Source organism: Aquila chrysaetos, chromosome 19 (genome assembly GCF_900496995.4).
Source record: "Aquila chrysaetos chrysaetos chromosome 19, bAquChr1.4, whole genome shotgun sequence".
In the NCBI taxonomy this organism is placed as follows: Eukaryota; Metazoa; Chordata; class Aves; order Accipitriformes; family Accipitridae; genus Aquila; species Aquila chrysaetos.
In genome coordinates this window covers 5,085,262-5,101,252 of record NC_044022.1, presented here as the reverse complement: position 1 = coordinate 5,101,252, position 15,991 = coordinate 5,085,262, and the positions used below count along the sequence as shown (strand labels likewise).

Below are 15,991 nucleotides of genomic sequence, written 5' to 3'. Positions count from 1 at the left end.
CATATTCTATTTGTTTCGGAAGGCTTATTAGATACATGTGAAAGTCAGTCAACAGGGTTGCTTAATTAATGGGCAAACATTAATTTAGATTGCGAAAGTTAGCCATTCTGTCTAAAATAAGGGAAGGTCAAGTATTTTTTTTTTTAAGAAAGCAGAGGGTATAATCTGTAATTTACAAGGGAACAAAAGAATAAACTTTCTTCAGTTATTTTCTGCCTTGCAAAAAAAGGTGATCCTCTTCCTGAATGAAGTAAACAAAAATTTGAATTATCTGTTAATCAAAAACACTGATTACAATTAATTAAGGAAAAAAAAAGATAAAATAAATTAACATGCATTCATTTTTCCAATATGACATGTGAGTTCAGTTCTACAGACAAATGAGTAACCATGCACACATGATCAGCCTTCCACTGATTTCAGCTAAATCTTGATTCCTCTTAAAAGTATAGATCTGCTGAACTCAAAATCGGGACCATGTTCTGGATTATTATCCCCACTCTGATTTCTCCAGCTTTTACTTTTAAATTTCCTTTCATTCATACTGAATTTGTGCTACTTTTGACTAAAGAAAGTAAACCCAAAAGCTAGCTTTAAGACTTAGTTTAAAAAAAACATACAGTATTAGAAGTTATTAGAAATTTCCTTGAAGTTAACAGGCTTGGTGGCTTTTTACTTTTAACATCTTTTTCATAATTTGAGGCTGAGTGACTGTCTTCCAACCACTCCAGTTATCCTGAACATGTTGACTAATCTTTTTTCACCTGCACAATGAGAGGTTAAGGAGAATGATCAGTTTATCTTTGCTACTTCAGTGTATACAAGGAATCTGACCTTCTGGGTTTAAAGTGCCATCTGTGGGCAATAAAGTTATCCATCATGAAGTAATTGTTTCAGTCATTGTTAGATTTGCACATGTTTTAAGGCTTGTTAAACATAACCGACCCTTTGTGGTTTTTACCATCAAATATCATTTCCTCCTGATTCAAACACATTCAGCAAAAATGTATTTTGCAGAGGACACTCCTGCACTGGAAAGAGAGCGCACGTGATGTCTTAATAGGGTCTTCACCTCCCTCTGCTCCTTAAAACGTGGGTCATTCAGTTCAAATGCAGCCCAGGACTTTACTCTTGCTTATAAGCATTTCCTTATGAGTCATTCCATGGAAGGGAATGGGAATACCCACAGGCGCGCAACTAAGAAGCAATTGCAGAATCCAGACGAAATGCTTAGGAGCGTGGTAATACCCAGTGAGTTGAGCTTCAGTGCGTCTCCAGCGCAAATGAGCTGACTCTGATCTGCAGCACTGCCTTAACCAGAATATGGCCACCAGCTAACCTCATATGGGATATACGGCTTTACTCCATTTTGTAAGGAAACCTGGGATATCAGTAGTTTTCTTTATTTCAGAGCTCTTCCTGACAAGCTATTGTATTACCATCTCTTCTAAAGGTACTTCAGGCCACTCTGCAAGTAAATATAACTTTTTTTTGGTCAAACAGTTGTACCTATCTATAGTAATTCCAATTGCATCATTACACCAAATCACTCTATTTAAAAAAAAAAAAAAAGAGCGAAAAAGGAACTTGTGGTCAACTCTGAAGGGCCATTTAAAGTTTTGATTTACATCTGACCATAAGGAGTAATGGTGACCAACAGGTCCTCCTAGTTTTATCAACGCTGAGATTCTCATCAGCATCAATACTTGCATTTATAAGACAGGAAACCTTTTAGGCAGAGTTATCTCAAAATTTGGGTGGTGATTGGAAAAATTTTTTTTTTTCCCTGCTCTAAGTGTGAATGTCTGGTCTGGTCCTGCCACAGGACTAGAGGGAGAAGGGATCACCCTGGATAACGAAACTGTTTACTTCTGTGACTGCTGGTGGCTGGGGAGAACCACTACTGGAAGAAGACAGTCTTCTATCTCCACAGCAGCAATAGCCTCCGTCTCATCTATGTCACCTGGATTTCCAGCGCTCAGGCACAGGCAAAGCAGGCAGCGCAGTCTGGTTCCTGCACCTAGAGGTAAAAGCACCATCTCCGTTGCCTGTACTTAGAAACAGCCCCTAGGAAAGACCTACAGTGCCAAACCATGAGCCATCCTGAGATTCAAAGCAGTATCTCCAGGTCTTTCACATGCCACCTAGGTCCCCATTCTAAAGGGGAGCTCACGGTCCTTCATACATCTAATTTCACACCACTTCTCTGAAGCAAATCCAAGCGTCACACCTGAAGCCCGCAGAAGAGAAACCAGGACAGCTTATCTGTGAGAGAACAAGGAGGTATGCCTTTGTCCCACGCTGACGTTGACAATTGTCCAGATGCACAAGCTCATGATCTGAAGCAGCAAAATGTAACCACTATTGCTGCCGAAGCAGAACTTTGCAGGGCAACTAAGGGCCACGGGGACTTGCAAGAGTTAACAGACATAGGTCCTTGGACTGCCAGGTTGCTTTGTCCCTGTTTCCTGCTGGCTCTTGTGCGAAGAGGCACCACGTGTGCTGATACACCGCTGGCAAACAGAAACACACTCCGGGCAGAAGCAGCAGCTCAAGCTGTCTCACTCCTCAAAGGATCTATCACTCACACGTGCCTCTGTTGTGACTGAAAGGTGTTCTCGTTTGCTTTCAAGATCAAGAAACTTGTCGGAAGCTATTACAACGTCGATGCATAAAAATCATCAAATCATTGGTTTGTCCCTTTCAGGTCCAGAAGGGACATTCCGATTATCCAGTCTGACGTTCTACAACACATGCCAAGTGGTTTCTGGATCAAATGCTTAAGTCTGATTAATCTCAACTGTAATTTAAGAATTTAAAGTACCATTAGGACATAACAGCCAGCCAAGAAAACGGATAGGTTAATGGATGAGAAAGCTGGGCTGTTGTGTGATACAGCGTCGTAACAGAGTCTCAACACCATAAGGTTTATCACAGTAGATTAGAAGAGTCCTGGGCAGGCCTTGACCCTGACCCCATGCCCTGGAACTAAAAATCAGTCAGCAGGGCAAATGGGTATGCTACTGCCCAAGAAAGGCCTTCACAGGCACAGAAAAATATGTACGTCTGTTATTTGAGCAAGTGCATCCTTTCCCTCTCAGTTCTGGATCTCAGAGCAAGCGATAAGAGTTTATTTACTATCTGTATGTATTTGCTGTCCCTAGATGTGTATACACACCGATATAAGAATAGATGCTATAGAGGCAAAGCAAAGCACCCCGTAGCTAAAAACAGAGCAGGTACAATTCTGATAGCACTTCATTAACACCTCTGAGCAGTACACGCTATCATGCGAATATGGTCAATAGCTGTAAATGTAAACAAATATGTATTTCCCCAATAATTGCCAAATGTTTTGCCAGTATTTGCCCTAGCTAAGTCAGGCTGTTCTTACAGAAGTCTGTGATAAAGCCATTTTATTAAAGAGCAGAGGATTTTGTTCATTTAAAAATTTAGATGTAGAAGTCTAACAAGCTGAAATCGCAGTTGGTTATTTGAAATAAATTTAGCTCCTGTTGCTGCCAATAGGAATTATTACCATTTCCCATCATACCTGGGCAGCCAAGGCCATGCAGTTCAGCGCGTTGTGCCCACACAACACCTGCGTGAAGGCACTTGCATCACCAGCTCATCAGAAGATTGTGTCCTGTCTGCCCTAAAGTCACCAGGTGACTTCTGGGCATGAGCATGGGCACTTTACGTAATGCCAGTTAAAAATAAATTTCAAAATTTAACATTCAGAGAACCTGAGAGGAAAAAAAGTCTTAGTTTCCTCTCTTAACCATGCAATTTTAATGACTCTACAAACTTAGCATCTGAAATGAGCACCTTTGCCACTATCTAGGCTGGCGAAGGTGCTCATTTCATTAGCTATACAAGGAGAAAGCAATTACAGAGAAGTAAAACCAGCCATAATCACAAACATTTTATTTCCCATTGAGCATATGGATTTGTAAATGGGAATCCAAATGTACAGTCTAACGCATCCGTTATGAACCCTCATGGGATCATCACTTTGGTAAACTACACCAAGGGGGCAAAGCGCACATATATATGGTGTGCGTTGAGAAATATCACTCCAACAGAGTGAATGCCCAGCTTAAAAAAAAAAAAAAACAGGTCTGCTGAGGCTGTTCTCAGCAAGAACTGGTTATAGCAGAGCTAGGCTGTAGCAATACTTCCACAGCCACATTCGGCATGGGTCCGTGTGGCTCACGTACCCCTCCACCTTGACGTCCCTGTCCTGGCCCCTACGGGGAGATCCTGCTCAGGCCATTGCAGATGAGAAGTGGTCGTGACTCCATCATCTGCCCATCCAAAAATGACGCCGTGTGATCGGCCACTGGCATTCATCCCGGAGTATGGTTTCGTGCCTCCACACACATTTAAGTCTGTGCTGCTTACAGGAGTATAGGTAGCCCTACCCATATTACATCTGTAAGCCATAATTTAGAATTCCTATATAGAGTAAGGGGTACATTTTCTTGACCAAATTAAATTTCTTTACCAACTTGATACTTAAGATTTGTTACAGATTCCCTGGCAGGACAAATACAGTAATATAATAGGATTGAATTGGAAGACTATTTCATATAGACAGACAAACTGCCTACCTGCCCATAACCTGCCCACTCAGCCAGCTACGCAGGCCTGTCAAATTCATCTAGGGCTATACTATTCATTAAGCTGTGCACACAGAAATAAATTAGGAACTATATAAAAGAAAATGTAAAGCAAATTCACAGTATTTCCACTTCGCTGAAGGCTGCCGATACTATTTCCGATGCTCCTGTAATGCATTTGTCTGGCTAAACTGTCCTGTAATGCTCCAAGACAAAAAAAAAAAAAAAAAAAAAAAAGACAAAGTTGGGAACTGACTTTCCATCCAACCTACTTAAACCTGTAAAACAGATCTACAAGCAAACGCCTTGGGTTCAAAACAAGAGAAAATAACTAACGCAACGCAACAATTTAAACTAGAGAGGTGAGAAGAACCAGAACAGTCTGCACAGAGGAATCCCTTGCAATGGCTCAAGAGGCTAAATCCATTCCACAGTTAAATGACATCTAAACCACAAAGTCTAAGGTAGGTGCACGTGCAGAAAGCTTCTGGCAAGCTTGCCTATGGCTCAATTTACATTGGGGAATTATAATCCTTAATACTTATAAAATAGATTAGGATGAACGTTAATAACAGCACTGCATGAAACAAAGAAAGGTGGGGTTTCACCCCAAACGCTACCAGCACAACAGACGAAGAAAATTCTCAGTATTATACAATATAATGCAATTTAATCCCACTATGTTATATCCATTTGCATAGACAACACCTAAATTTTGGCAGACACTAATTTTAGTTTCCTTGACCCTCAATCCCACGGTTTCTCAGTAAATAATAGTGGATTTTAGATCATACTACAAAAAAATTTCCTCTCTGGAGAATTTTATCAGATAACTGCTTCCTGCAAGGTTCCTTGAACCTCCCCTGAAGATCAGATGTTGGACACTGCCGGAGACATGACACGCAGCTAAATAGAGCCGTTGTCTGATCCAGGACGGCAACTCTCACGCTTCTGTTAACATTAGTCCACGGTGATCCTGATGAGAGGTTTCTCCACAGAGGAACGACAATGGGAACAAAAGGGGCAAATTCCTTCGCTCCGTGGCAGGGAAGAATCCCACAGGAAGGACGCTTGAGCGAACTATGTGAAATTGTGAAAAGCCTCTCATGAAACGCCCTCACGCTCATCCCTCGCCGCTCCCCACGCACTAAGCAGGGGGTCCCGTTCCCAGAGCATGGGCTTCCTGAGGGAACTTCGGAGGAGCGGAGACATCTGCTCACGGGTCCCCGGCTCTGTGAGGGCAACCGTGCCCTGCCCGCTCCACCCCTGCTTCTGGGCACGGCGCGGAAATAATGTCACTGCATTGCCACAGCATCTTCAACCCACTGAAGTGCTAGGAACAGCTTCCTTCTAACCACTTCCCCATCCTTCAGCTGCTCCAACGGCAAAGAGCACCTTGTTTCAAGGCCATGGCTCCAAAAGAGGGAACACGACTTGAAAGGGATTGCATTTAGGAGTGCTTAGTGCCACGTACCAGTGAATGTTGGAAGAGCAGCCCCACCATCTAGAAAAGTCATGCAAACAGAAATCGGCGTCAACCGCATCACGCCGGGTTGTGCTCTGTCTAAATACGTTACAGGGTGACTTAACATTGTGGATACGGAAAAATTGATTTTGGTAATGAAAATCAACTGGGATTTGATGGAAAAACAACAAGAGGTAGTAAAATCAGGTCATCGTGAACATGAACCTTTTGCTTCTCCATTAACACAAGCCAAACAGAAGTCTGGGAAAGATGATGAATAAATCGGTTAACTGTTTCACAAACATCTATAATGGTCTTGAATAATACAGATGCATCACAAGCAAAATCATCCTCCTCTCCATCTTTAGTACGGCACATTTCCACCCAGCGTGCCACAAAAAAAACCCCAAATACCAAACATGACTTATTACAGAAGAAACAGTCATCCACACTCCCAGTCCAAGTTTCTCCATACATCTCAACGGCTCAAGACTTCAGTTTCAGGCAAAAGTACCTCTGAAATGTAGTTTCGAATCTCTTCCCCCACACCCTTGTGTTTCTCAATCTGCTGTGGCTTTGCTTAGTTCCAGCATGAATTCATTCTGCCAGTCACAAAAGGCATGACACTGTGCCACGCTTGGCTTTGGAGAGAGAACTAATGTCTGTATTTTCACTTTTCAAACTGCTGCTTGCAGCAACTCTTCTTCTTTTAACCAGCAGGATTTATGCAGTGCTGACCTCCAACTGTGGGGGAATGAAACTGAACTTCGGCATCTCGATAGGAGAAAACTGTGTGGGCACCTTCCTGACAATCACTGGACCAATTTCAGGATGAGCAGTTCCCACATGGTGGATTAAGAAATCAGGCCGTTCCCAGCTGGGAATGCTTGGGAAAGGTTGTTTCTCCGTTGCAGGGATATGTGTAGTAAGGGCGCACAAGGGCAAAGAGAGAAGAGCCTGATGCTGTCCATGGGTGGAATTCGTACTCAAATATACACAGAAACGTTTCCCCACATTCTTACAAATATTGACAGAGGAAAAAAGAGACTGCTAGGGGGAAAGTGAGATCTAAAGCTACAGCATGTCTGTGGAGGGAGCAGTTTGCTTCTTGCAGGTCTCATACCAATAGGAGAGACTTAACTCCGAGAGCAGAAGTGACTGTGGTTGGGCATCCTACGCTTCATGGCAAAGCTACTCTTGCAGCAGTCTCGGTTTCCATTCCCTCTGGGGCTGCAGCAGGAAGTCCCAACCCATAACTTTGGGGGATTCAAAGGAACAATTTTGCTGATAAAGCCCCACCACAGCCCTGCTGGACACAGGCTTCTGAAATGCCAAACCTTAACATTCATCTGCTGAGCTTCTTCCTTTCCCAATCTCAGTCGGACATGAAAACTAGCAAGTTGATAAACATTGTGCTTGAAGTTTCCAAACCACATTAAAGTGTAAGGACTTAGCAACCGTCCTGAAAATCTGGACAATTTCCTTTTGTCCTACACACCCACGCAGTATGAAGGGCTACTGGTTTCAGTCTTTGAAGCATCTGACAAAAAATAGGCTCAGCTTGTTTGTTATTGTTCATATGTAAAAAAACCCAACTCACCACCACCAAAAAAATCCTCAAATCTCCCCAATGGCAAATTTTTAGGGTTTTAAATGTATCAGGTGCTTCTGGATATGAAGATCTTTTCTAGGGCACAGGCCCTGATTTCCTCCAGCATGAACCATAAATCTAGAAGATGCTAGCCTAGCCCAATAGAATTGTTCCAGATTTACACCAGCTATAGGAGAATGAAATCTAACTTTGTGTAGAGCATACGAGCAAAACACCTGTCTGGTAAAACATCAGTAAGTGATGTAAGTGATTTTCTTTAGCAATGCCAGAAAGCGTGATACTTAAACCCCATGTATACATTTTCTAAAAACCTGTGTTATACAGCAGGGTCTAACTCGTCTGCCTTATCTGAATGTAGTCTGGAATTTTGAAGGGAGCCCAGTTTCCACAAAGATCCAGAAGAAGTGGGAAAACCAGTTTTTCTGGACTCCATTAAGATCTCCAGCCCTAATCCTGAATTAGACCACTGTAGCTGTGTGTCTGTGCGGCTGTTTCAGTGAGTACTCAAATCAAATTGAAACCTTAATGTATGAACTTCCGTCTGAATAGCACTTTCAGAGAAGCAGGTGAGTTATTGCAAGAAATTAACCTCAGTGCTGATTAGATTTGACCTGGAATTTCTTCCTTCATTTTTTCCAGCTGACCGTGAAATTGAAAAGTCCATCGTTCGCTGGGGATTTTGATGATCTAGTTCCAACTGGAATAACTGAGATTTGTATAGCACTGTTCACAGATAAGATTGTAATAGAGTCTATTTACTTTCTAGCCGCTAATTGTGAGGTGTTGCTTCTGTGTGGAAAACTGGAAATACAGCCAAATTATCAGCTTATGTTTCTGGAAACGTGGCCACATAATCCTCGATCCAGGCTGCAGAATCTGATCTTTTCAGGGTTTCAACCCAGTCCTTCACATTCCCTAACACTACCAATTAAAATTATTTTCATACAAAGTCTAGGATTGGGAGATTGAACTTAATACGGCAACAACATTTTGCATGTTGACCATTATATGTACAGTCTTCAGCATAAATGTATGCAATACAATTTGTGGAATAAATATATACATGCTATAAAGGAAACATATGCGAGTACTATGCAAAAACCAGAAAAAAGTATTGCTCTTTCCCATGATAGCCAAAACATGCACATGCACAGAAATACAAGAGAGCCAAAGAGCCCAACACTCACATGTCAAAGAAACATAATTTTCTTCATCTCATTTTTCAAATGGGCACTCTCATAGCTTGTAGCTTGCATGTTGCTTTGGGGAAATTTAAATTATTAAATAGACATATATAAGCTAAAAGTTCTCCTTCTGTTGCTTCCTTATGAAGCTCTCTCCAGTAACTCCCGAACCACTGACTGTTTCTGTGAATCTCCTCTAGTACCTGTCACTAAATGGAAGCTCAGCAGACGCCCGCAGAGACTGAATTACAAGAGTGGACCATACGGCGGTGATGAATCTAGTTTCATCAAGAACACTTGAAACGGGAAGTGCTGGACAGCCTGAGTAAGGGTTTTAGGTAAATAGGCAGTGAAAGAGGGTGAAATGGGAAGAAAAACATAGAGAGATGCATGGTACAAAACATCCCACCGCTTCACCAATAACTTTGAAACTCTCCGTGCGAATGCAAGTATGGAGAGTTCTACCACTGACCCAGAAGAAGCATGATCAACCTATCTGGGTTGTCCCAACGAAGCCATGCAAGGATAATTTTCTTTCCAAAAAAAGAAAATGGAACAAAAGCAAAGAGTTTGAAAAAGTCTAAATTCTTGTGTACGTTTAAGGTGGGGGGATATGAATTTCCAGCAAAACAGTTGTAAAGGCACTCAGCCCAACTACAGAGAAGCATCTTTCCGGTGCCGACCCCGGGATGTACATTCCCAGCACCCAGAGCTCCAGGTTTTCCACTAAACAAGCCACTTTTTTCCCATCGGAATTGGTCTAGGGTGCGCATGTCCCTGACAGTCCCTGGAACAGGAAGGTGAACTGGGGTCTTTTACAGCCCCTGGCTCACAGAGTCCACCTTCTCCCTGGGCAGTGGGTTTGCCACGATTTGCACAATGGAAAACCTTTCCAACAGGAAAGAGGAAGCCGGTCCCCAAGCATAGCTGGTCACCGCAGGAGCCCATGTGGGAGCGGGACGCCGAAGTTCAAGCTCAAGCTGTGAAGGAAGCCTGGCAAGGATTTGAACCCACATTTCCTGTATCCAGGGTGGGTGTCCCATGCCTGTGCCTATTTCATCCTGGGCATAAGAACCTCCTTGGCAGAGACAAATAATGTGGGGAAATTAGCACTTTCCTGGGGAAAAGAAAGGGGGGGGGGAAAAAAAAAAAAAAAATACCTATATGTCTATATCAAAGTTGATGAATCAGCACTTCCCGAGCAGGAAAACGTCTCGTCGGAGCGGCCCCGCCAGCTCTCCGCCCCGGGCAGCCTCGGGCACCGCGCCGGGGCCGCCCCCGCGGACCGACCCGCCGCCGCGGAGCCAACCGAGCCCCCGGGCTCTTGCTTTGCGGGGGAGGACGGCGGGTCCCGCGGCCGCACCGCTAACCGCGGAAATACCGCGCTGCTCCGCCGCCGGCCTCGAAGCCTGTCCCGGGGCGGGGATGGGGGGGGGGGGGGGGGGCGGTGAGGAGCTCGGGTGTTTTTTTCCCCACCCGGGATTTGCTCTGGCTGCCAGCCGGCGGTCGCCAAGGCCGGCGATGCTGCCTATCGTCCCCCGCGGAAGCTTTCCGCGGCCGCGCAACGAGGACCACCGCTCCCCCGGGAGTCCCGTGTGGGACACGGGGAAGCCCAGCGTGGAAGGGCTGCGGGGGCGAGACCGCCGTTCCGCTCCGCGGGGCAGCCCCACAGGTCGGCGGATCCGATGGGGTCCGATGAACCCACGCGGGACCGGCCCTTCCCCGGCTTCCCCCCCCCCCACGCAGCCCTGCTCCCAGGTGACCAGCCACGCAAGGCTGGGACGCGCTCCCTCCCCGGGCCGGCTCCTCGCTCGAAGTAAAGTAAAACTCCGTTAAGAAAAGCAAATCTGAGCTGATTCATCCCGGCACACGCAGCTCCATCCCGCTCTCCGCGGGGACCCACGCCGGGTACCGGAGCGGTCATCCCCCGCGGGCAGCCCCCACCGATGCTCCGCCGTCCTACCCGGGCGGGAGGCAGCAGGAGCTGGATTTTTGCGAAAGAAAAGAGCACTTTTTCCGCTTCACGGGCAGAACTGGGAGAGGCTGGCACTTAGAGAAGCCTGCCCTACAGGCAAGATTTGCTTTCTTTCCGTGATGCACCGGTTCGGACATCTTCCCGGAACGGCTGGTCCCCCGTGCCCGGTGGAGGCTCGCCTCCCCGTGGGCACCTCCGCCCTGCCCGGAGGAGAGCGGGCACCCCCCCCGGGGATCCGGAGGCTTTCGCCACCTTCTGAAAAGCGGGGATCGCTTACCCCCGACCCTGCCCCGGGGAAGATGGACGGAGGGGAGGCAGGTGCCCGCCGGCTCCAGCAGACAAGCCGGGGCCGGCGGGGCCGGGCAGGGGCACGTCGCGGAGAGCTCGGCGCAGAACGGGAGCTGGATGGGGCAACGGGGTCCCGGCGGACCCTTACCTGCGAGCAGGAGGGCTGCTCCCAGTAGCACGGTCCCTGAGAGCAACTGGCGGGGCATGGTCCTGCCCGCGGGAACGCAGGGCTCTTCCCCTGCCGACGGCAGCGAGGCGGAGGCGGAGGCGCCGGTTGGGCTCCGACGGGTTCTCCTCGGTACCGGGCTCCTCCGGCGGTGGCGGAGATAACGGCGCAAAGCGGCGGGGGAGCCGCATCCAGCAGCCCCCGAGCCCTCCCCGCCCGCCCCGGTCCGCGGAAAGGGAGTGTCCGCTGCCGAGCCGCCCTGCCAGCTTCACCTCCCGCGGACATCAGTTACCGAGCAGCCCCAGCTCCGCTGATTTATAACTTCTCCACCCCTCACCGCGCACCCCTCCGCCCCCCCACTCCGGCCCACATCCTCCGCCGGGAGCACGCCCTCCCCGGGACGCGTCCCCCGCCCGCCCGCCGGGCTCCTCCGGGGAAGGCGAGCAGCGGATTTGGGATTCCCGAACCAAGGGCTGAGCGCTGGGGCGGAGGGGGGGGGGGGGGGTCCGCTTCTTGCTCCGCAAGAAGACCCCGGCAGCCCCCGCATGCCGTCGCCGGCTCCCGGGCCGGGGGCCGGGTCGGGCCGGTGCCGCGACAGCCTTTCCCCGGTTGCCGGGTACGATGCTCGGAGCGCCCCAAAGAGCTGGTCGTGCCCCGGTGGTCCCCTCTCCGTCTTCCCCCGGGGAGGGGGAGCGGCGGGGCAGCCTGCCCTGTGCGGGGCCTGAGGCGGAGCAGCACGGATTCCCTGCCGGCAGCACGGAGCGCTCAGGGCGGGGAAGCCGGGAAGGGGCAGCACTGGCTAAGGATGCTGCAGGAATCTGCCCTGCCAGCGCGGCTGCTGGCCTTCCCTGACCCTGTGCCATCCAGGACTAGCCTAGAAATGAATTCCTCCTCCCTACGCACTTACCTCACGTTTTCCGTACGTGTTTTATTTTGTGAAAGACCAGAAGAGAGCCCGTGACAGCAAAAGTCAAGCCCCGTGTTTCTACTTTTCCCCTGTGTAGCCAGAGAAAGGCTACTGGGTGAGTCAGGTCTTTGGTTTTACCTGGTATGGCCCTTCCTATATTTTTATGCTATGAAATAAGTCGCAAGAGTGTCTGCACGGGGCAGGTAAATGTGATCACCCCCACTTTACAGCGAAGGAAATGGAGGCACGTAGAGAGATTAGGCAGCTAGTCCAAGGTCATAGGAAGCTGGGGACAAGAGCCAGAAATAGAACTCAGATCTCCTGTGTCCCACCAGACCATCCTGTGCAAGAAAAAAGATGAGAAGTTGGTGTTGTTTTTAACTTGAGAACTGTTTAACTTTCAAGTTTAAAGTCTGTGAGAATATTTCCTGCACACTTCTGTCCGACTCCTATTCATAAGTGACACCCTAAGCTAAGAATCTAAGCCTGCATTTTCCAACCTTCCTGCCCCCAGCCGAGACCTTGAAAATAAAATAGTTATGGATACCTTCCCCCTCATCTGCTCGCACCGTGGGGGGAAGAACCCAGAGGTTTCTTTCCCGAAGGGGATGACTCATAAAACACCAGCTCCTCCAGTGGAGAGGACAGCAGCTGGGAAAACAGTCAGCCAGTGAGGACAAACCAACCAGAACTGGGACACTGGGCATCCTGACAGCTCAGACCCCCTAGGAGCAAGGGCTCCCTGTGGAAGGAGCTAAGGGAACTGTACGTCCCTGCCTTTGACCTACCCAGTGCTGAGTACGTGCTGAGTCTGAGATGATGCAGGCCCCATCACAAGCTCAGCAGCCGTGCCACACCAGTTCCTCCCCACCCTCCTTCGCACCTCCTACATCACAGCTGCATTCAGTCATGGCCCTCCAAAGACCACAGCGCTTTGGCAAGACATACCTTCTTCCTTCTCCAGTGGATGTCATCAGCTCCCGATCCACCCAGGGAGCTGAGGACCAGGGAGGGCAAACCTGAAGGTGTGCTCCTAACCCCTCATCGCTCTTCATGTGCTGAAGCTGGGAGAGAAGACATATGGAGACTGAAAAGACGCCAGTAGTGAGATACGGGGAAGAAAGAGGCAGCAGACATTCCCAAAAAGCGGAATGAAGGTACAGTGAGAAGCCTGTGCCTGGAACTGAATGAAAGGCGTCTCTAAACACATAGGTTGAAGCATCTGGACAGATGGACAGTGTGTGTGTGAAGGGGAGGGCTGCGTGGAACCTATTTGATCTTATTTTTTTGTGTAATACCATGTAACTGGCAACACCTAGTAGGGCGAGAACTTATTCTGAAGAATGGTTTAGGCACTATGGCCAAACGAACGCTAAGGAGCTGGTCATTGACCTGTCCCAGGCAAATGTCCATCCTGCAGGCAATATGATCTCTTCATACCAGAATCTTAGGCCTTGGTCCGATGCTAAGTCGAGGGTGGCATATGTGTGGGCAATTTTTATCCTTAGAATAAAGGATATGTAACTGTTGTTATGTTCCCTTCAGCTCTGAAAAGTGGGAAATTTCCTTTTCCTAGCATTTGTTAAAAAGACTATTACTAAATACCAGAAGGGAAATTAGCCAAATCTGGCAGCTGAGAGTAAAACTCCTTTGAAACATATCGGGCAAACATCCTTGCTGCAAGGCTGATCATCTGCTCAATCTCCAGATTCTACAGAAGCTGCAAAAGACAGAGGAGAAACAGCCTTCGCAGTAGACGACGTCTGGTTTTAGTGTTCACTTGCAGCCCAGCAGTACTTTGTATTGTGGAATCTTACCCTGCCATGGAGGAAGATGGCTTCTACCAAGCCTTTTGCTTGAACAACCCATAGATCTGACACTAAGATCATCAAGTTGTCAGGCAGCAAAAGCACCAACTCTCCAATATGCATCCCTTACCCCTTCCTGACCAACAGGACTCATTGGAACAACATAGAAAATGAGCAATAGGAAATTTGATTGAAAAGATGAGTAATCAGGGCATTCAGCTCCTGGGTCCGCCTTGAGCAGCAGACTACCATGCTGCAGAGAAACACAGACACCACCCTGAGCACATAGGACCTTTCATAGCTGAATACTTAACCAGGGCATTGCCTCTTGTCTGCTCTCTGCCAGTCTTTATGACTCTTGCATGTCTGGCTTCAAGAGTTAGGTGGGGTGGAGACTCCCCTCAACACGGATGTGACTTAGCCAAGTCACTGGGACACGTCCTGAGGCTGTGGATTCTACTCCCCATTGGAATTAGGACACTCTGAACATCCTGAGTTAAGGCTTTAGTCAAGTCTCCTGGGAGGAATCGCTTGGACAGTTCCCGTGGACCTGGCACACATAAAGAGCCTGGAAAATCCCACTCACGCCACTCACCCTCCCAACCTGACCTGACTCTTTCCAGACATGGAAGCAATTTTTTATTTGCACCGGTGCTCAAAATAGCTCCTTGTGGCACTGGTTCCAATGTTCAGAGCGTTACACAAAAGACTACCACCACCACCAGCACCTGTACAGCAGGTGCCTGCCCGTAGAAGACTGCACGGGCCAGAGTTACAGCTGAGGGACCTCATGGTATCTGCTGATCCCTGTACTCACAGCAGAGAGTGACACATCACAGGAACAGACACCTCTCAGGAACAGACTAGACTGCCTTTTGAGATTGTGCCAAACCTCCAACTGTTCGTGAGGAAAGAACGAGGTAAAGCAGAACAGATTGGATCTCCCTCTGCAGGTCTTCTGCGGAATCTCCGTCTGCCAACCGACTTTAAGAGGGCTGGGTGCTCCCGGGACCAAAAACTTAAGCAAAGCAATATTTCAGTTGATCACCCAAAAACATTACAATCTTTTCAGAGCCAGTGGGAAAGGGTCCAATGCTCCCTGTCCACCAGTGGGAGCCTCCTCCATCCCCATAGTCCCTTGTCCCTTGCCAGTGGCACCAGCACAACTGTTTCTGGGGCTCAGTGTAAAATAGTTTGGTGAAATAATCCAGAGTGTAACTTGCCTGTTTTCTGTGGAGGGCCATGTATAACCCGGGTCGTTTCACGCATACAGCTTACAGCACACCCGCACAACGGGACACCCAGTGAATTGTGACAACTGGAAGAATATTGGAGCTTTTTGTACTGATCTAGCTACTAGGGAGGCTGTAACCTGGAGCAAGATCCTAGGGGAGATGGACTGGGTCTGCCCTACCCCAGGCCTTCCTCTGACTCTCTTTTCCTCTCTCTTTTCAATGAGGTGTTTTCAATCACCGTTATTTTAACGTCCTCCGGTCCCACGTCCCTATGGCAGGAACGGAGTTTAAGCAGCACATTATCAAGTAAATCCCATTTACCATGCTCATTGTAACTTCAGCTGCTGCTGTTACTTGGATTTGCCCACTACATTGAAAATTGCATGTAAATCAAAGTAAAATTCCTTAGTTTTCTCCAGAACTGTGAGAAGAAGAAGCTGAGACCTCTTCTCTGTACTACAGTGTTTACTGGGACTTATACCTACCTACCAGGCACATGCGTAATAGGTAAGTGTATGCAGAGACATAAACTACAGCTGTGGTTATGCTTTTCCTCAGCAAGGCTGAGCTTCACCTTACTTTATATAGACTCTTGGCTCTGTACCTGGTCAGCGTGTGTGGCAATGACAGCCAAAAGCTGCAGCAAAGAATTAGTCCTCGCAGGACAACCTCACAGCACTGCTGCCCATCCGTCACTGAAGGGTACAACAGCTCAGAGCAGTGATTGTG

The 15,991-nt window shown here is 47.9% G+C and overlaps 1 protein-coding gene across 2 annotated transcripts in view; it reads right to left on the bottom strand.

Annotated features, from left to right (window-relative positions):
• Nucleotides 1–11,635, bottom strand: part of FLT1 (fms related receptor tyrosine kinase 1) — a 116,196-nt gene extending 104,561 nt beyond the window's left edge. The window contains exon 1 of one of the 2 annotated variants that reach the window (XM_030042843.2): nt 11,295–11,635. In XM_030042843.2, the coding sequence (XP_029898703.1) occupies nt 11,295–11,352 (58 nt within the window). In that variant the 5' untranslated portion in view covers nt 11,353–11,635. The remainder of the gene's footprint in view (nt 1–11,294) is intronic. The other variant, XM_030042844.2, reaches the window with a different exon arrangement.
• Nucleotides 11,636–15,991: the final 4,356 nt, after the last annotated feature.